Source organism: Lepisma saccharinum, chromosome 9 (assembly GCF_977018435.1).
Source record: "Lepisma saccharinum chromosome 9, izLepSacc3.1, whole genome shotgun sequence".
NCBI classification, from domain to species: Eukaryota; Metazoa; Arthropoda; class Insecta; order Zygentoma; family Lepismatidae; genus Lepisma; species Lepisma saccharinum.
Window position 1 is genome coordinate 39,225,757 of NC_139237.1, and position 22,571 is coordinate 39,248,327.

A 22,571-nucleotide genomic window follows, 5' to 3' on the forward strand; every position below is an offset into this window, starting at 1 on the left:
GCGAACGTGCTGGCCAAGGGGCACGTGGTTAGCTTCCATAAATGCAAGGACATTCCTTGCAACATGGGGGCGCGCGTTATCCTGTTGAAAAGTGGCATTATGCAGTGCATGGATTAATGGGACAGCAACAGGGGTGAGAACCTGTGTGATGTACCGTTGGCTGTTCAATGTCCCTTGAATGCGTACGAGACGCGAACGAACACCTATAGCGATGACACCCAATACCATGATACCCAATGAAGGCCCTGTGTGATGATGCATGATGCAGGCGTCATGAAGCCTAGTGCCATGGTGCCGCCACACGCGTGTACGTCTATCATGATGTTGTATACAGAAGCGGGATTCATCAGAGAACACTACAGCATTCCACTCCGCCATCCATGCACGACGGTCTTGGCACCATCTCAGACGCAAACGTCTATGCTCTAGCGTCAGAGGAATCCGCGACAGTGGGCGCCGGGAAAAAAATTCCCCGGTTCGCCAAACGACGAAGCACGGTTCGTGGGGACACTGGACGTTGTAAAACATCCCGTACTTCATGTGCAATCCTCGTTGACGTGGCCGTTCTGTCTGTAAGGGCCATGCGTATCAGACGTCTGTCCTCTCGTTCCGTCGTCCGACGCGGACGTTGTGAACCTCTACGTCGCTCTACAGTGCCTTCTTGGACCCACTGGTTCCATACACGGATCACTGTGGATGCATTCCGTCCTACACGGGCACCGATCTCACGGTAGGATAATCCGCATTCACGGTATGCAACAATTCGGCCGCGATCGAACTGGGAAACCTGCTGGAATCGCTGCCGTATTCGACGACGTGGCATTGCTGACCGATTTTAACACACTACGGGGTGGGAAATAACCTTTTGCTAGGGGTCCACAGTAAAAAGTAACAACAATTAATAAATTATGGTAATACCAAATGTTTACTACGACAATTGTGGTTACAAAAACAAAATTAAAAGTTAGTATGTCCGCCGTTTGCTTCTCTCACAGCACGAAGACGATGAGGGTAGGAGCTCAGAAGATTCGCAAACAGTCCGTATTTCAATCCATGTCACGGAGGACTTGTTCCAGATGTGCAAGGAGTGTTGGCCGGGAATAGCGGTCCGGTCCGCGTTCCACTATCAGCAAGGACTCAGCTGCGTCCTTCAGAATAGCCCCAAAGTGCTCCTCTGCATTCAGGTCCGGTGATGCACCCGGCCATTCAGAACTGCTGAAGAAGTCAATGCCACTTCGCCGAAGAAGGTCTTGGTTTTAGCATTTGCCTTGAAGCAAGGGGCTTTGTCGTGAACTAACTTTTAATTTTGTTTTTGTAACCACAATTGTCGTAGTAAACATTTGGTATTACCATAATTTTTTAAATGTTGTTACTTTTTCCTGTAGACCCCTAGCAAAAGGTTATTTCCCACCCTGTACACTCACACCCATGCACTTTCACTGCTCTTCTGCACCTATCTGACCTGCTACAGGTACCACTTACCAGATGGCGTGGCAGGCGCACATGACGCATGACGGCCTTGAACACCTAATTATTTCCCTCTGCACCTCTCCTCTACACACTGTGCACATTTCGTCCGATTCCTCCTTCTGGGTGTTGCATTTTTAATGGCGAGCAGTTTATATTACGCCAATTTTTCGTTACTATTGAGTAAGCTTCTTAAGGCTTTTTTCAGTTCTAACATAAATTTGTAAATTAGATTGATTTATTTTCTATATTTTATTTCGCTTTTTGTGCCAATTTTTGGCTAATTTACGAAGATCGGAATGAGTGATGATATGATAAAATTTATGAATGGACACTCACAAACATCCATGCCCAGGACGGGATTCGAACCCGGGACCCCTGGAGTCGTAGCGCGATGTGCTAACCACTATGCCACGGGGCCGGCTTGTAAATGAGAAGATAAAACGCTTCTTGGATATATTTTCTTGTAACTTTGTTATATATGAATATTAATAGCTTGAATAAAGAAAACTGAATGTAACTTGTGCATTTTAAATATAGTTTGTACGTATTTTGTTGAATAAATGGATTCTGATGTCAATATATTTTCACTAGTGCCATCTATACTATGGTAGATCTTGTTTTGTCATTGCAAAAAAAATCAACAAAGAATGTGAATCATTCTGAAGTTTTGCCCTTGGCAATGACAAGCGCTTCGTTTTCCGTCGATTTCTCAACTTCTTCCCATTTCTACTTCCCGTGAACGCATCGTGCTATGCGATGTAGTAATCTCACTGTGGCAGTGCTCACCTCACGGAAGTGAACATAGTGATGAGCGAGAGAAGGTTGGTGACCAGCAGCACCATCCTCCCAGGCACCGTCTCGGGCTTCACCAGGAAGCTCACCCAGGACACCACCACAAGGAGACTGGACGGCATGTAGACTGCCAGCAGATGCCTCGTGAAGTCCCGAGTGAAGTTGGCCTCCAGGAACAGGACGTACGTCTCCGCTGAAAGCAGGAATTCAATTTCAATTTTATTTAGAAAATCTGAAATGATACGGTGACCATTTTAAAACAATGCAACAGCATGCCTTGTGCCAACATGCTGGAAACCATGTTAAGATTTACAGTATTTGCTTTTGAAAGGGCCCGGTTTTCGTCTGCGAAGGTTCAGGCTTCGAATCCAGATCTGGCCATGTTCCTTTGTGAGCTACTCCATCATTCTCACATTCAGCATTCATTTCATTAGTAGAAATTGGCCTATAGAGACAGAAAAGTCACTAAAATACGAACCCCACCGTATGTAGCAACATGCCACGAGATCGTACGGAGATTGTCACAAACTCGATCATTTATGGAGGAGGTGTGATCAGCGCCTCGATCCGACAGCTTTTATCTCGCACCTACGCATTTATTACAGGCTGGGTGAACCCCTGTGCTGGAAAAAAAATCCTACCTCAAATCGCCTACCCCGGCAATCTAACCATACGTCTACTGTATAGCAATCAGGCGCCCTACCGACTTTTAAAAATGGAAAATCCCTAAGTAATAGTTTACCTGCCATTATCTTTCTCTGCTTTCCTTACATCTATTTTATCTATTTTCTCATTCAGGGCAAACACAGACAGCCATGTCTTACACAGGATTCGAACCCGGAGGACCTGACGTCGTACAGCGCTATGGTAACCACTCAGCCACTGAGGTCTACTGAAACACTGCGCGACTCAAAATGCATATAAGAAACTAGAAAAAAATTAAGATACGAGCGGCGATATCGTCAGCCTACAGGGTGGAGTATAACGTTACGAAACAGCAGGTTCCAGCAATTGTTACCAGATCATCACTCACCTTCATCGTCGCGATTAACCCAGAGGTAAACAAGATATATAAAATAACCGAATTACGAGAAACACCCAAGCCGTGTTATTCTTTTCCTAGTATGACTAACATTCTGGAAACCCCAGTCCGGGTCCGATTGCCAATAATTCATCTGCAAAGAAGCTCTGGGACTCATGCAGTCTTTCATCTACCTACCATGCGGCACAAACTCCGAATGGACGGTCCCCTTCCTGTTGAAGAACACCATCAACATCACTTTGAAATAGATCTGCTCATTCGTCATTCTCGATTAAGGTTCGACCCAATCTGAAACGTCTGTATCATTTGTAACACTGTGTTGGACTGAAACATTCCTCACCATAGGCTTCACGTAATATACCGTACGTCTCTTTGAAAGTTTTCTGCAATTTCACACATACTCACTGTTCTTTCAGTTCCTTGACGGAAGGATAACTCAAAATCGGCGCGGGCGCTCAACACACCTGTACTAAACGCGATCTACTGCGTTACTGTGGTTAGCAACAGCTTTGAAACTGGGCCAAGTTAATAACTAAGGACACCGTTAGGTACCACCACTGTCGGTCCTCTTCAACGAATTTATAAACGAACTTTACAAAATGAGTTCGGTTTCTTTTTGAACAGACCTTGTATATACAGGGTAATTCAAAATGAATGGTGCAACTTTACACAGTTATTATGACGTTACTATTTATGATAGAAAATCAGACACGACATCAACATGAAGAAAAATTGTGGAAGTTTTACTCACATGACCCACATTACAAAGATTTAACATGGGAACCACGTGTAATGCGGCAAACGTCCAAACGATAATCAAGTACATCCTATGCACCAGACAGCAAGTCATTGTCCATGGTTTCGAAGACACTAATAATTCACAGTTGTAACTTTGGTAAATCTTTCGGAAGGGTGAAACATGTGCTACCAAAACACATGTGGAAATGTCTTTGCACCATTGTGAGTGAATCAGTTGTTGATAGTTCCAACACACAATACACCTTCTACTGGGCACTACCTATTTTGCAACACTAGCTATCCTGGTGGAACAGCGGCAAAGCAGCATAAGCCTACTTGGTGAGAAGAAAACTTCCAGAGTTTTTCTTTATATTGAGGCCTTGTTTGATTTTCTATCATAAATAGTTACGTCATAATAACTGTGTAAAGTTGCAGCATTCATTTTGAATTACCCTGAGTAGTTGAGGAACGCGATAGTGGATGTTGCTATTTAATATTCGCAATTCATTTGCACGGGTGTTAATTAATTTGCACGGGTTTTAATTAATTTGCATGTACTTAGAACTTATTTGCACGTACTTAGAACACTTTACATTTATGTATTTGCATGTTTATAACTTTTTATGAATATATAATTATTTATTTTATGAAAAATATGTATATAGAAGGTAATTAGAGGTACTAAACGCTATTCATATGGTTTTATATTCATTACTACAAAGTATGTAATGTATAAAATGTTAATATTAATGTTTATAGTATTGAAAATAAGAGTTTTTGGTTTATGAACCGCTATGAACGGTGGTAATGGGTGTAGGTACAGGTCCAATTACGAAAGAAGACGGTCCCGGTACTCGAACCCGCGATATGTAACGGTAATAAACGGTTAGGCTTATAGTGTATACTACGTATGTAATAATGTATGTTATTATTGTATTAAAGACGATGGTACGACACGCCAGACAGAAGACGGTGAACTCCGCTCTGAGGGTAGACGAGAAAGGAATTTGGGGGAGTGTGCGTTCAAGGTCAAATGACGTCAGAACGTCAGAACAAAGAAGGAACCTGATTCACCAATCAGAGAACGCGTCGGTAGATTTTCAGAACCGGTTTTTCCAAGGTTAACCAGTACGCAATAACAGGGGAAAGCTATGCAATACTGTAGGGCAGGGGAGGGATTCAACCAGACAACAAAGGATGTCTGGAATGCGCAGCAAGGGTCAAATCTCTGAAGCTATGCGTCGCTTGTAGAACTGGTTTCCGCCGCCAATTAATATTCCGCTCAGGGTTGCCCCAAGGCACAGGACGCTTTAGCGCAGGTTTTTTTTATCTGTACTATGAAGAAGGGAGAGCTATCAGGGACGGGGCCTACAGTTTTCACCATTTGCTTTTATCACGGGGTAACGAACCTAGGACCCTTTGATTATTGATTTAGGTAGTAAATGTATGTTACTGTGTGCTATTTAACTTAATTTTGAGTTTATTTTTTACCAAAATTTGACTTTATGTCAAACATTTTCACAGCTTATCCTTATTTTTACCAAAATAACACTATTTGTACAATTCAGGCAACATTTTTTATTAAATTTTGGACTCACAAAGACATTTTTTCAACTTTTAACCTATTATTTTACAACTTTATGTTGTTGTTTTTTACAAAAATAACACTATTTATACTATTCAGGAAAGACTTTTAGTTACATTTTCGACACACTAAGTGTGTGTTCTCAACTTCTATCTGTTTATTAGGCTTATTATTACTCAAATAACACAATTTCAGCTGTTCAGGCAACATTTTTTATTAAATTTTGGACTCACAAAAAGACATTTTCTAAACTTTTAACCTATTATTTTACAACTTTGTTAATTTTTTACCAAAATAACACAATTTCATCTGTTCAGGAAATACTTTTTATTAAATTTTGGACTCACAAAGATATTTTTTCAACTTTTAACTTATTATTTTAAAATTTTATGTTAATTTTTTATCAAAATAACACTATTTATACTATTCAGGCAACATTTTTTATTAAATTTTAGATTCACAAACACATTTTTTTCAACTTTTAACTTATTATTTTACAACTTTATGTTAATTTCTACCAAAATAACACTATTTATACTATTCAGGCAACATTTTTTATTAAATTTTGGATTCACAAACACATTTTTTTCAACTTTTGAATTATTATTTTACAACCTTATGTTAATTTTTACCAAGATAACACTATTTATACTATTCAGGCAACATTTTTTCATTAAATTTTGGATTCACAAAGACATTTTTTTCAACTTTTAAATTATTATTTTACAATTTTATGTTAATTTTTTATCAAAATAACACTATTTATAATATTCAGGCAACATTTTTTATTAAATTTTGGACTCACAAAGATACTTTTGCAACTTTTTAATTTATTATTTTACAATTTTATACCTATTTTTACCAAAATAACACTATTTATACTATTCAGGATATACTTTAGTTATATTTTCGACACACAAAGTGTGTTTTTTCAACTTCTATCTGTTTATTTCACAAGTTTAGGCTTATTATTACCAAAATAATACAATTCAATCTGTTCAGGAAAGACTTTTAGTTACATTTTCGACACACAAAGTGTGTGTTCTCAACTGCTATCTGTTTATTTCACAAATTTATACCTATTTTTACCAAAATAACACAATTCAATCTGTTCAGGAAAGACTTGTAGTTACATTTTCGACACACTAAGTGTGTGTTCCCAACTTCTATCTGTTTATTAGGCTTATTATTACTCAAATAACACAATTTCAGCTGTTCAGGCAACATTTTTTATTAAATTTTGGACTCGCAAAAAGATATTTTCTAAACTTTTAACTTATTATTTTACAACTTTATGTTAATTTTTTACCAAAATAACACTATTTATACTATTCAGGCAACATTTTTTTATTAAATTTTGGACTCGCAAAGACATTTTTTCAACTTTTAACTTATTATTTTACAACTTTATGTTAATTTTTTACCAAAATAACACTATTTGTACAATTCAGGCAACATTTTTTATTAAATTTTGGACTCACAAAGACATTTTTTTAACTTTTAACCAATTATTTTACAACTTTGTTAATTTTTTACCAAAATAACACAATTTCATCTGTTCAGGAAATACTTTTTATTACATTTTGGACATACACACACACACATACACACACACACACACACACACAGAAAGAGAGAGAGAGAGAGAGAGAGAGAGAGAGATAGAGAGGGGAGAGAGAGAGAGAGAGAGAGAGAGATTTTTTCCAAGTTTTACAAGATTATTCTCCACGTTTACTCAAATAACACAATTCAAATGTGTTTTGAATTAAATTTTGTACACACGAAGTGTGTTTCGTCAAGTTTTACCCTTTATTTTTCGATTTTATGCTTATTTTACCAAAGTAAGACCTCTTAGTCTATTCAAGAAAGAGTTTTCAATTATATTTTGGATGCAAAAGTATGTTTTGGCAAGTTCTACCCTTTTATTTTACAAGTTTAGGCTTATTATTACTCAAATAACAACGAAATTTTGTTTATTTTAGAGTTTTCTGAGTATTTTGTTACTGTTGTACTAGGTAAAAGTTTTCTAAATATATCAGATAGGGCTCTGTATATTTTTGTTTTTGCTATTTTGGAGATGATGCGATCAGCACCACTCTCCATCTGCTTTTTTATTTTATGTACCCTAATATTATTTTAGTAGTTGTATTTACAATATAACCAGTGCGAGAAAGGAAGAGCTCCCCTCATGCAGATTTGGCTACACTTAAAACAGGCTCAACATGCCCATATGAGTTTTTTGCTCAAGTGTGGAACCCCGCCTAATCCAAGATTTTTGTAAAAATGCCCTCAAATATTTTCTGAGAAAGGAAGAGCTCCCCTCATGCAGATTTGGCTACACTTAAAACAGGCTCAACATGCCCATATGAGTTTTTTGCTCAAGTGTGGAACCCTGCCTAATCCAAGATTTTTGTAAAAATGCTCTTCGGAAAGTATGAACCCCCCTCAAGCAGATTTGCCCATACTTAAAACAATGCCAGGTTCCCATATGATTTTATTGTTTATAGTGTGTTTTTTCTGTCAAAATCCCAGGAATCTTGAATTGATATAAAGCTCATAGGTACTGGGTCTTAGAACCTAGTGGAGTGTGGTGCATGGTTTTAATTGCCTTGTAATCGGGAGGCTCGGGTTTGAATCTTGGTAAAATGTGAAGCCTCTTCTGATTGCAAAGTGTTAATATTGTTGCCTTGTAAACAAGGGGCTCGGGTTTGAGTTCTGATAAAATGTGAAGCCTCCTCTGATGGCAAAGTGTTAATATTGTTGCCTTGCTGGGAATCACCCAAGCCTAGTTATTGCTGTTGTTTGGGTATAAAAGCACCAGCTCAGCCATTAACTGCTGTTATATTTTTATGCAGGCAAAATTGCCCGATCAATACAATGGGAGAGGAGCGAACAAACATAATTAATTGCTTCTATGTTCTTTATAATCTTTTGATCAGTCCCATGTTTCGGCCAACAATAAATTATTGCATGCCTGGGGGATTATATTTCTTGTATGTCAGCAGATATAATCTATATTGTGTCTTTTCAGAGAGAAATAACATATTATCCATCATCAAAAAGAAATTAGTAATTGCCTTCTTTCTGTATGCCTAGGAGATTATATCTGTTGGCATAACCTGCACTGTGCCTTTTCCGAGGGAAATTACATGTCATTTGTCATGGGACTCAAAGAGAAATTCTTATCTACACTGTGCCCTCTTTTCAGGGACCATCCATCATATTGAGGAAATTTCTAGTATTGGCTTCTTGGATATTGTCATGCAAACTGAATTGCGTTTAGGTTTGGTCTTGTCGCAATAATATAAGCCCAAGTCTGTAACTTACAGAATAATTATTGCAATATTTCTGTATTTAAGCTTTTGGCAGATATGCTGTGTTATTTGGGTAGGTAATATATATAAAAGCTTTTCTGCCACGAGCAGAGGTGCTATAAAATTTGGGTAAGTAATATATTTTCTGACAGCAAAATGTTGGTATTATTGCTTTGTAATCAAGGGGATTCTGTGTTTGAATCGGCCCTCTAGAATTGTTCTGTGACTCTCTCATTTCTTACATCATAAACATATGATTTTTCTCCTATGAGAATAACACTACATATGGTGTCATCAGGTAATTCCTCATGGAATTCACAGATAATTTTAATGTTTGTCCTGTCATTCACCACAACTTGTTTTCTTTTTGAAGCATTGATTACAAACATGGGTCTCTGTGTTTTGAATTCATCTGGTGTGTAATACATATCAGTATTGCCAGTAGTGACCCTTTTGTATGCTGTAAATGCTTCATATAATTTAAGGAAATCATCCTTGGAAATGTCTAAATTATAATTTTCTCTAGGAAATACCTCATTTCTGCCATTTTTAAGATATATGTTCTTGATGTTGCAGTTATCAAATCTACTTGAATTTTTTTCCTGATTATTGTGTCTTCCATTCTGAAACAATACCACCACAAAATCCGGCATGTCATATTGTATACTGGAGAATGAATTTGTAGCATCAAACTCATAATAAGTACCAGTTGCGGGCTTCTGTACACATTGATATGTATAAAATTGTAAAGGTACTTGTGGATTTTTTATTATATCTGCTTTGTATTTAAGAGCATAACTGGCCTCATATTCAACAACTGGGATTCTTAGCTCCATAGTCTGAATAATGCATTTGCCTTCATCAGGTAGGGTATTGGGCAGAGCTTCCCCTGTAGAGTTTAATGTGCTGTACCTCATCAAAGCATTGTTATCATTTGCAGCTCTTCTAAATGTGATTCTTAAACCACCCTTCCACATAATATCTTTGTAATCTGAGAAGAATCCTGGCAACAGGCGCATAGGGAACAGCACTGTGTGGCTCTTGGATAATATTTTATCACCAGCCTCAAATCCACCTATTTTGTAGTAAGAAGCCTCGGTTTTGGATAATTTTAGAGTGGCCAAAGCTGTGGAGGTAATGCCGGGATAATCCACTCTGTTTATAACAACACCATGCTTTCTGATCTCAATTTCAGAGAACAGATGCGGCACAAAATTGTCCACCAATCTTATATTTGAATTTGCCGGATAATCTGTTCCATCGAGCTTTACAACATCAAATTTGATGTATAGATCTGCTCTGTGGGGGTGTATAAAGCCATCTCCTACATCAAGATCAACCTCAATTTCTGTGTTGGGTTGATTTAAATTTGCAAATGTCCTCCTGTTTGGGGGGAATGATTGTAGCTCATAACTCTCAATATTTTCCATTTTCTTCTTGTATGTATTTTTATTTAAATATTAATCTCTATGATTGCAGTTGTTGTGGCTCCAGCAAAATCAACTAATTCTTCTTTTTCATTAGTGACCATCAATTCAATATTATCTATTCTATTATGGCACACAGGAAAATATAATGTTGGGGATGGAGTGTAGATGATTGGCTCCATAAATTCAGAATTAGGTTTGAATGTTGCAATGATGCCAGTTTGTTTGTGAGTGCCTATACCATTTGATTTGGTGATCATACCCTCAGCCACATTACAGTGAATATTTAGAGTCTCTATGGCTAAGAATTTAGGTATATTAATAGCAGTGTGTTTGATGGCCGCTTCAAGTTTTGTGTTGTTCTCAAAGCCTAACAGCTCTCCTATAGTACCCAGATCCACTGTTTCTGTAGCAGATACAATCTCTACTCTGTGAGTGACAGAATTTTGACTTAACACTACACCTCTGGGTAATTGAGCATTTAGAGTGGATAGATTATATTGCCCTGGAGTGATGACAATTTTTTGATCCCCTACTGCAATTTTGTTGTTGTGGTGTGTAATATTAGGGATCAAGTACATGCCATAAAATGCTCTGAGAGCTATTGTTTTGGGATACACGATATCATCATGCAATTTGAGTTTCAATATTGAATTTTGGCTGGTGAGATGGAATACCCCCATGATGTTTTAAATACCACAGGGCCTTTTGAAAATTTTCAATTGATGGTTTATTTATTTGAGACATATATCTAAGAACAGATAAACACAAATGTCCGCAATTAACATCTTTGAAATTTTGAACACGGGCATTATTGTAATAAAGATTAGGTGATTTTAGATATTTTATTAAATTTTCAGGTGGAACACCTCCAAATGAGTCAAACACAAATGCCTCATTTTTTAAATATTTAAGATAACAGATCCAGTGAGTGCCCTGATTTTTGTATTTATCCAAATTAACAATGCCACACTCTTTGTTGAGTGGTTGTTCTGGTAAAGAATCAGACATGTACACACCTCTAAAATTTTTGATGCCCAGTGGCTTGATTAAAGCTTCAATATCTTGGTTTGTAAGCGGCTCTTGTTTTTTTTTAAACTTATTCATGGCTCTCTTAACACCTTTGCCTTTTTTCTCCATGGCCAGGTTATGGCGCCTCTGCTCATCTAATTCTGCCTTATTTTTCTTGGCATCTATTACTGTTTTTGCTATGGCAGCTGATCCCCCAGCCAAGCTCCCAACAGCCCCAAGTGCTGCTAAGATGGCAGGGATAGTAAATATGAATCCCCCCACATGTGATTTTTTTTCTTGATTGCTGTAATTTTTTTAATTGGGGGTACTAAGCAACAATTTCATACCATGTCCCTTTGCAATACAAGAATTTTTTTTCTTGCGCTGCTTTTTGGTCAAAAGGCTATCAATAGGCCCAAGAGATTTGAGACCTGCATAAGGTATTTGATACATAACACCCTTGGCCTTCATTGTAGGTTTATTATATACATATTCACAACCCCCACCCCAGTTTTTGTTTGGTGCTCATAGCTATGGTGGTTCCCAATGCTGCTATTTTTTCACTTAAAGAAGCATCTTTGCTTACAAATCTACCAAATGCAGCCTCTTCTAATTTCTTGTCTGCAACATGTCTCTTGTCAAGATCAGAATGTGTGTTGTATGCTATGTCATGGTCTCTACAAGCAGCATCTAGAGGATTAACACCAGGATCACCTCTGTTTAATCTATGGTCCAGTTTTGTGCCTGGACCACAATACTGATAGCCTGGAATGTGTAGTTCAAATGGCAGCTTGTTTATAATGTCATTAACCAGGCCCCGACCCTCAGAAATATTCCAAAATTTAGGTGGTAGAGTATTAATAATTTTTATAAGATATCCAATCCCCTTAGTGTCATTCACTATAAAATTAGATAATTTGGTGCTTATCATGTCCATAATTCCAACCTTTTCATTGTAAAAATTGTGGTTGCCAGCATTTTCCTCCCCAGCTATCACCAATAACCTGTCTACAAGTTTCCTGACATCATCAACCCACACAAATTCTTTAGGCAGGGTGTTGTATTGTTTGATTCCACTGCCAGTCTTGATCTGTGACCATATGGGCTTGATTAAATTATTGTATTTTGCCCCACTGCTAGACTTGACTCTTTTTTGTGTGGGATCATTGTTCTGGTATAGAGCATCTGATTTTATTAATATTTCTTTGTAATGTTCATAATCTTGATCTGTATAGCTGCCAGGCCTTTTCCTAGTCATCAGTTCCCACAACCCAGGTGTGCCGGGATATTTAACAAAACCACCTCTTTGTCCAAGATGAGATTCTGAATAAACAATTATATCATCTCCCATAAATGTTACTCTGAAATTGCCAATTCTATGTATGATGCTACCATCACGCTCTGTGTCAGCATATAAGCCAAAGACCTCATCTTTGTTGTCTTTAGGTGTGCTTAAATATTTTTGAGCAAGAAGACCCAATTCAATAGGATCCTGAGTAGCTTCAATTCTTCGAGGAGCAACAGGACTAGGTGTATGAATACTGGAAAGTGGGGTGATTGGATAATCTAATATGTTCCTTGCAGCTACAGGTACAAGCTCTGTGATCAAATTTTGATTTTGCTCTGTAACAGTTTTGATATTTTTACCTAATTCACTAATAGCATCAATGATAGGATGTTCTGTTTGTTTGTGTTGTTCATAAATTCCTCGGTTCTGTGATTTCCATCCCTTAAATCTTTTTACAAGATAATCTCTTAATTTAAGATCATCAATGATTGGCCTTTTCATGGTTATTTATATATGTTTCAATGCCTAGAAAATTGTTGATTTTATTTCTGTATTTGCCACTATTGGGTTTTCTTGTCATATCAATTGTGACAAACCCATAACTGTTTTGATTCCAGCACCTACTGCAAAACTTGGAAAAATCATTGTAGCTCAAGTCCCCACCTACATATTCATCATGTATGTGTTTGAGGTTGGTATGATCTTGATGAAACACACATATAAAATTGCTGTTGTCTCGGATCAGCTGCTTCGGAATTTTAGAAAAAGTCTGTGCCAGGTAGAAGCAATCAATGTTTTTGTGTCGGCCCTGTGTAAAGAAATTTCTAACCTTGTTTTGATTATCCAGTATAATGTCATCAAACACAACAACAGAATTATCGAGACATTCATGAAGTGGCTTAACATCTGATTCAAAAGTGGCTATATCCAATCCATCATATAGCTTCATCAGCTGCTGATATTTTAATTGTTCCAAGCTCTTAGAAAAGACATACAAGTGCCTGTTTTTCCAATCTAACCAGTTGAGTGCCAATAAAAAATTATCAACCATTAGTGTAGTTTTACCACAAGCAGATGGCCCAACAATAAGACACCTAATATTATCAGGCAGCAAGTTGCCATTTCTCTTATTCTGTTGTTCAGGTTCTGGCAGCCTTTTTATAACATCCCAGGTGCTCATATTATTATTTTGTTTGCATCGATCCAGCTGTGTTCTGGAAGTCCTAGCCATTTGACAAATAACTTGTTGCCTTTTCTGCGGATGATTTTTTCTATGAGATATGTGTCAGGCTGTTTAGTTTTGCTGAGCTCTTCTTCATAGAATCTGCCTTTGAGAATTTCTCCTCGATGATCCTTTATTATATATGTGTTAAGGGTCCCAGGTTTAATTTGAACCACTGTAAATAATTCAGTGCTCCAGTTTCTTGTAAAGCCTCTTTTGAATAAGTGCTTATATTTGCTGATTCTTACTTGATCACCCACCCTGTATTTGGCCTTTCTTGTTGTTGGCTGGTATCTAGGATAATAAACAGTCCTGATCAATTTTTGCTCATCAGATGAAGTTACTTCAGAGGGTTTCATGTTGATTGTGGAATGGACCGAGTTGTTATATTTATGTAGAAGTTCTGAAAGAATATTAATCCATTTATAATTACCTTGGAGGGTAAATTGTTTATACATAAGATTTTTTAGGGTTCTGTTGAATCTCTCTACAATTGAGGCCTTGAGATCACTGTAACTCGAATAATGTTTTATTGCCTGGCTTTTAATAAATTGTTGAAACACAGAATTATAAAATTCTTTGCCATTATCTGTTTGCAAATAGCGCGGTGATCTTCCACTCTGATTGATGATTGTCCTGAAGGCTTCTGTAACACATTTTCCAGTCTTGGATTTGAGTGGCACAGCCCAGGCAAATTTTGAAAATGTATCTATTACAGTGAGTAGATACTTGTAGCCCTTGTTGATTTTGTCTAAGTTTTCAACTGTCCACTTGCCATTTCAATTAAGTCCCCTTGCCATAAATCATCTATGCCTTTTGTGACTACTGGCAGTCTCTTAAAATTATGTCTGGCTTGTCTGTGTAGTTTATCAACAATAATTTCTCTAGACATAATATGAAAACAAGAATATTGCAACTATGGGGTGTTCAGCAGCTGATACTGCAGGATTTTCTAAATACAGTTTGTCTCCTATTTGTATTTTAAATTCCAGAGATCCATCATCTTCAACATATGCTGTTTCTAATGTATTGGGATCTGTAAAATCCTCTAACTCTACACTGGTGATTTTTACTTTGTTGTCAGCATTTGTTATTGATAAGGTGGGGTAGTGGTGTGCCTGTGGTTGAAGCCAATATTTGATCTTGATTGGTCTCAATGTGCCCCCAACAAAAAATTGGTAATAAAATTGTGCAGGGGACAGCATATATATTTTGCCACCTGGTGTAAATGGAGAATCATATTCTTTGTTGGGGATGCTGTACAATTCAAGAATTACTGTATGTTTTGGATTCTCGATTATGCCTGTTATTTCTTTTTCTGCTGTTAGCAATCTGCTTGTTACAGATTCAAGGTGCTCATTGATGGTCCTAACAACATCATCATGGCCTGGCTTGATTTTTATGTCCACAATAAGTTTCTTGTATTGTTGCACAATCTCTTGAAGCTGGGTGGCAAAAACGGACAGAGCATTTGCTTGATTGGATTCCATGGTCCCTAGCTGTTGCTTGATATTAGCTACAATTTGTTGCAAATTTTCAACAACTGCCAATTTTGAATTTTGAGCAGTAAGATCATGGACCTGTCTTCTGATATCCTCAAACAGGGCATGCAGTTCATTAATATGTTGATTGGTTGGTAGAGTGGCCACTGTCTGAGTGAGATGTTTGATCTCTGCTTGAATATTCTTGATATCTTCTGAATTCAATATCCTATTCACTGCCCTCTTAATATTTTTAAGTTCCTGTGATGTAGGAAGATTTGATACTGTATTTTGCAAAGATTCAAGTGCCAATTTTACATTGTTTAATTCAGAAGCATCAGCCACATTTTGCATAGCATTTTGGAGCAGGGCTATATCTGCCTGAGTGGGTGTGGATTGTTGTAAAATTTCAAGTTTTGTTTGAATATCATCAATCAAATGATGAAAATGAGATAGTTCAGATTCAGTGTTGAGGTTTTCAAGCTTTGTGATTTGGTGCTGGACACTAACAAGAGTATCTACAATACCGGGCACGCGAGATTCTAGAGTTTCTTGTACATTTGCCAAATCACCTTGCACTGCTGCTATTGTACCTTCAAGATGGGTTATGGTACTTTGAATTTTTCCAAAATCTTCATATGTTTCAAGTTGCAGCTTAATATTTGCAACACTCCGAGTTATTGCACTCAAAGCATCAGAAGATGGCAAATTGTTCATAAAATTTTCAAGTGTCTCAATTTTTTCTTTAACCTCGGCTATGGCATTGTTCAAGGGGTCCAGATTAGGTATTTGGAGTGATTGAATCTGTTCTTTTAGAGTGGAAATCACTAGATCAAAATCTTCTTGTGATTTTATGCTTTTGACAATTGTTTGGAGCTGTGCCTGGACATTATTTATTTGCTCTTCCAATTGTTGTTTCAATTGCTCAGAATTGGTGGCCTGGGTCTTAAATTTGGCTTGAAGAGCTGCTACAGCTTCTTCTAAACTTTGAAAATTATCTAATGTGGCCAAATCAGTATATTTTTGAAGCAACAATTTGAGTTCAGAATCAATTTTAAGAAGAGGGTCCATGCATTGTGATTGTAAATTTGTAATTTCTAATTGAAGACTGGCATTGAGTGTGGTTTGTAAAGCTTGTAAATCACTTCTTAATTTCTTGACTCTGACATCAAGCATCAGAATCTCATCACTGTGATCTTCATGCCTTGTATGGCCAAATATATCATTAGGCATTTTTGTTTTAGTGGTTATTTATTATAGAGTATCTGATTCTTAATTCTATAAAAAAAGGTATAGGCTTGTCATATGACCCCGGGACCTCAATATATAAGCAGTCACCAGCAGAAACAGTATAAACAGTGCGAGAAATCATGTTTGAGTGCTTAATTCTATAAATATTTCTCCCTACTGAAATCTTGACATCACCCTCAGGGGTTGTAATAAATTGTAATTGCCCACCTACAGGTAATTGGTAATGATTTAAATTATTGTTAAATATGTACAATATTTTACCTGTTTCTTCATCAACATCTGTAAGTATGCTGTTCAGATGAATAATTAACAAGCCACTTAGTTTAGATATTATATCAGAAGAGGGTTGTGGTGTTGGCAGCTCCATAATAGCCTGTTTTTTGAACCCAAATAAGTTCATAGGCATGTTTATTTATTTCAAATCATGCTCTGTAATTGGGCATTGATTGCCATTTTTCAAATCACAATGCCCCCAAGGTAAAGTATGTATGCCACATGATAAAATGCATCTCTTATCATCATGTGGGTCCAGAGCCACTTTTCTTACAACATTTGTAGTCAATAAGTGATCCACACTCTGAATTCTATTTTCTGATGTTCTGATTGTGCTACATGATTTGAGACAATTTTTATAATCTTCAAATTGGAGCTCTTTTTCAACAGTTACTCTGCCAATGCCCTTAGCTTTTTTGGCAACAGCACCACTACATGTTTCAAAACTGTACATCTTAGCTCTTAACCCAGCAAATGCCACAATAACATCACCAAGTGTCTCATCTTTTAACTTGCCAGGCACCTTTTTGTTGTGGTGTTGAATCTCTGTATGTTCACTGGTATCAAAATATTCAAACAATTCAGGCTGTGCCATATCTTGATAAACATCTTCTGTTTGAATATCAAGAACAAAACTATCTGTATCCATGTACATCAATTTTACACAATCACCATAAAAAGGTTTCAACACATGATAATACAATTTTAACATGTGTAATTTGGCCAATTCCAATATCACAGCCCCTACATAAATAGGTTTATCAAACTTAATTTTTGTTTTTTTTTCATGTTGAAAAGTGCCATATTTTCATCATAAATTCTTCTATAATTGAAATTAGGCTTTGCAACCAATTTTTTGCTCAGGCTGGGGTCAGTAATTATTTTAACATCGGTATGTTTTCTGACATTTTCAATAGTTTTGCCATATACAGAATTGACCATCAATTTAGACAAGGCCTTATCAAATTGGCTCATTGCAGATGTTCGAAGCTCTGTATTTGTATTAATATATGGCTTCAACCATTTTAAGTGCCTGAACCTCAAAACTTTTTCAACTTTGCTCACTTGAACACCAGGATGCATCAGGAACTGGAGGTTTTTGTAATATATAACATAACCCTGTTTTGGCTCCAGTGTCATCATGAGCTTCTTCTGTTTAGAGCCAGGTGAGCACTGAACCTCGGGAATTGGGGGCAGATCAGAAAATTTGTTGTGTAAATCATCAGGAATTGTCAGATCAACCTCTAAGAAGAGGCCATAGTCACTGTCATCAAAATCCTTAAGATTCTCAATATTAAAATCTCCGACCCATTCAAGCCCTGCATATGGCAGTTTTTTCATCATGGCATAACCATAGAGGCTGTTTGCATCTACATACAGTATATAATTTGATGGCAGTGCTGGATCATAATCAGAAATATATTTGTTATTTGCTCTGGCATATCTCTGAGAACATTGCACCATGCCTCCTCTTATACATTGTTCCATAAACAGATACATATCTTGATCCTGGATCAGATCCAATTGCATTTTAGTGTTTAAAAACATTGCAGACCATGCTAGGCCCGGAGCACTGTAGAAATACATTGGATCCAGCTTATAATTTTGCATGGAAGATTTTCTGAATGCCTGAAGTATATCAGCTAAGAGAGTGACATCAAATTTTAAATAAGCCATGTGATAATCACCAAATGTCTGGCATTTTAAATTGTTCCACATCAACTGGGCATGGTGATAATCATCATCAGTGATTCCAGATCCTCTGACTTTGCTGTAAAATGCTTGTTGTGGTGGCAGAGCACACTCATCAAATTTAGAAAAATCTGTAACATAGTCATATGGATATACACCCTTCCGCCTAATTAATTTCAGGTCCTGATTTGGAAACATGGTACATGTGATTTTGAATTGATCATCAGATAATTGAGTGGCCAGTGTAGCCAGGCTAGCTGATAAAATTCTGTAGGAATCAAGAAATCTTAAATGAATAGGAACACCATTAACTTTAATTATTTTGCTAATAGATATATATTTTTCATCATTTTCTGCTAAAATATTTAAATTCTCCTTGTCAAACCCCTCGTATCTGATCAAATGATGAAAATCATAATTGGATGCTCCATGGCAAAATATGGGGACAAATTTTGGTCTCTGGATCTGAATATTGCAGCTATTACACAGGGCCATTAAGAATTTACCATCTGTATGAGAATGGTGTTTCACCTTGATATTTGTATCTGAAAATTCAGAATCACATACCGGGCATTTTTCTGCATTGTTGCAATCTTCAATCTGTTTCTCTGTTAAAGGCAACATGGGTTTTGATTTTAATAAAATATTAGATGCTATGTAATGGCACTCATTTTCTATTCTACGTGCAAATTCTTTGATGGCATCTGCTCCCATGTATAAATCTTCTTTACTAACAACCCCATCCTGTACAACCACATAATAAAAACTGGAAGGTTCATGTAACTGGTATGGTGTAATTGAAGGTTCATCAGGATCTGGGCTACAGAATGCAAGAGGTTTGAGGTTTGATTCAAAATCACAGACTATATATGCTGGGTGTTCCAACAGGGCTTCAAACTTTTTGAATTTGGCATTTTCACTTGGCTTAGGCATAAGTATATGAACAGGTTTATGATTCCCACAGTATTTCAGATGCTCAATTAACTTGTTTTTAGCAATTTCTGCATTTTTTTCCCGAACCCCATTCACCATTTTTTGACCATCAAATACAGACAAACATCTTCTGCACAACTTGAATATTCTATTGGATTTGTCTAGTTGTGTTCTGACTAAAGCTTCAAGATTATGTATCAGAGTGTAATGATATGTACCATCCCCTTCAATTAAGAGCAGATCAATCGGAACAGCTGAATCATCATCAAATGTACTGATTCTGAGGATCTATCAAGCAATTGCCACGGCCAGTAGAACAAATAAATACATTAATAGATAATTGTTTTCCATTGATATTCCTGGCCTTTTTTTCAAATTTATCAATATTCTGAACAGACATTGGATATTCTAAACCCTCCATTGCCTCATCAAAATCATTTTCATGTTGTTTATAATAAGTTATTCTCTCAGGATTCCTTGAAACTGGATACAAAGCAGCTAAAATACACCACAAAAAGCATTTCTGGTCATTATTTTTTATATTAACCACGGCTGTTTTGTTTTTGATATTGGCAGGTAATAGCACATAAGTGGAACCTTGTAATGGGCAAAATTCAGAAATATTAACATATAACTTGTGTGGAGAACCGCATAGGCTCCATCCAGACTCTTTTGCTGCAAATTCAGAGTGTTTAATATTCAATTGATCTATCAAACTGCTTATTATTTTGTTTGAATTTGCATTTGAATATACCGGTACAGTTTCTGTTATGTGGGGCTGTGTAAATTTTGTGCCATTTGGCTTCTTTATTTGTGTAAACAATTTGAGGGACAGCTTATAAGACCCATTTTGTGCATTTAGAATTGCCTGCACATCTGGATTTATACTGTTCAAAAAATTCTTAATACCACATCTTGGCTCTGATACAAACCGGTAATCCCTTAATTGGCCATTAAAACTGCTATGGATGGGTTCATAGCGTGGCTGCTTTGCTGGTCCAGCATTAACAGGTGTTTCATGCTTCCTTTTCAGACCAGATGTAGATGGTTGTGTTGATGACTGTGCAGAGCAAGTACCTTTATGTTTATATGTGAAATATTCCAGATTATATTTTCTATGGCATTTAGGGCATATTTTTGTGGGAGTTCTGCATTTCTCTGGATTACAAATCTTTTGGTGTCTGGCCCAATTAGAGCTAAATATATTTTTATGGCATTGGTCACAATATTTTTGTTTTGGCATATTTCTTGTTGTTTATTATATAAGATTTTCTGGGCTTCAATTCAAAACTTTATACTTAATAAAAATATCAGTTAGGTTCAGCTGTGTGATTTGTATATTTAGTGTATATACTTAATATTAATATTATTAATATTATTATTAATTTTTATCCTCGGTTTATTATAAAATTTTTTTTGGGTTTTAAATCAAAACTCTATGCTTATCTTATAACAGGTTGTAAAGCCAATAGCCTACAAGTGGAAAAAGAGAATAAATATTCATTCACACTGACCTAGCACAAATACCTGCACAGACATGCATGTCTAGAATGGCAATAACCTTGTTATGTATTGATTTTTGTATAACAGGCTGGGACAGATATAAGCCTGACCCTAAATAAGAGTGGATTACAACAAACAAGCTGGATGTAACAAATATCAGGCAAAATATTGTTCAATATACCAGAAATATGAATAATTATATATTAAAACAAACAGGCCTGTAAGTATGAGAAGCACTGTAACAACACATCTGTTCTCTTCAACCACTCTCACAATAGTGGCTGATGCAATTGTTTGCACGCAAAGCTTCATTACTCGGGAAGCAAAAATCAATACATAACACAGTGCTAGGTCATTGCCATTCTAGAGGGGCTCTGCATATAGATAAAAAAAATTGAACCTGGCATCCAATTGAACTTAAACCTGAAGTAAATATGTATATGTGGGTATGGGTTTTAGCTTAATTTCAGGTATAGCCAAAAAAATATCAATTTTTGACAAGTTTATGGACAAAAATCCGGCTGATGCAATTTTTGTAAGTATGGGCAAATCTGCTTGAGGGGGGTTCATACTTTCCGAAGAGCATTTTTACAAAAATCTTGGATTAGGCAGGGTTCCACACTTGAGCAAAAAACTCATATGGGCATGTTGAGCCTGTTTTAAGTGTAGCCAAATCTGCATGAGGGGAGCTCTTCCTTTCTCAGAAAATATTTGAGGGCATTTTTACAAAAATCTTGGATTAGGCGGGGTTCCACACTTGAGCAAAAAACTCATATGGGCATGTTGAGCCTGTTTTAAGTGTAGCCAAATCTGCATGAGGGGAGCTCTTCCTTTCTCGCACTGGTTATATTGTAAATACAACTACTTATTTTGAGGCTTAGTGAATTCTAGAGCCTATTTATGCAGGAGAGAGGGCTTGAAAATTTTGATCTCAGATAACCCACAAGTATTTGTCAGAGTATTTTAAAGAATATTTTATACTTATTATGGGCCACTAGAATATCTAAGCTTGCTTAATTTTAATGCCTGTAACGCTGTTATTGTATTTCTAGCTAAGGCTTACTGGATAAAGTACACGAAATGTTTAACATTTCGACTATTTTCCAAATTTTTTGTGTAACGAAAATTATTGTGTCTATAAAGACTGAAATTCTTTTACCGAGGGGTCCACAACTGGACGCTTACCAACATTGTTTCTTTTTTAAATATAACCATTTATCAATATATTGACAATTCACAGGACAAGACTAAGTTCACACACGACTGACTATATGAACCATAGGTCCACTTGCTAAACTTTTTTCTATGCTAGAAGAATAATTTAGCCTTATAGCCTTTTTCAAGGTATTTTTGAAGTATTACTGGTGTTTGGGTGCATCAACATTTGGGTTATTTCCATTTGGTTTATTATACGAGGCTACAATCACTATCTGAACACTGAAATCCTCTGATTGAAACTAAAAGGTTAGGCTGTAACTAGGGACTTAGTATGTATATCGACAATTTATAGGACAACACGAACCTTACAAAGGATTGTAGGTGACGTAGG

General features: G+C 36.6%; 1 protein-coding gene across 2 annotated transcripts in view; it reads right to left on the reverse strand.

The window, feature by feature from the left end:
• The window catches only part of LOC145992633 (gamma-aminobutyric acid receptor subunit beta-4-like), a 103,925-nt gene that overhangs the window by 44,219 nt on the left and 37,135 nt on the right, over positions 1-22,571 (reverse strand). For both annotated transcript variants that reach the window (XM_083129003.1, XM_083129002.1), the window contains exon 7: positions 2,257-2,455. In XM_083129003.1, coding sequence (XP_082985129.1) covers positions 2,257-2,455 — 199 coding nt within the window. The remainder of the gene's footprint in view (positions 1-2,256; positions 2,456-22,571) is intronic.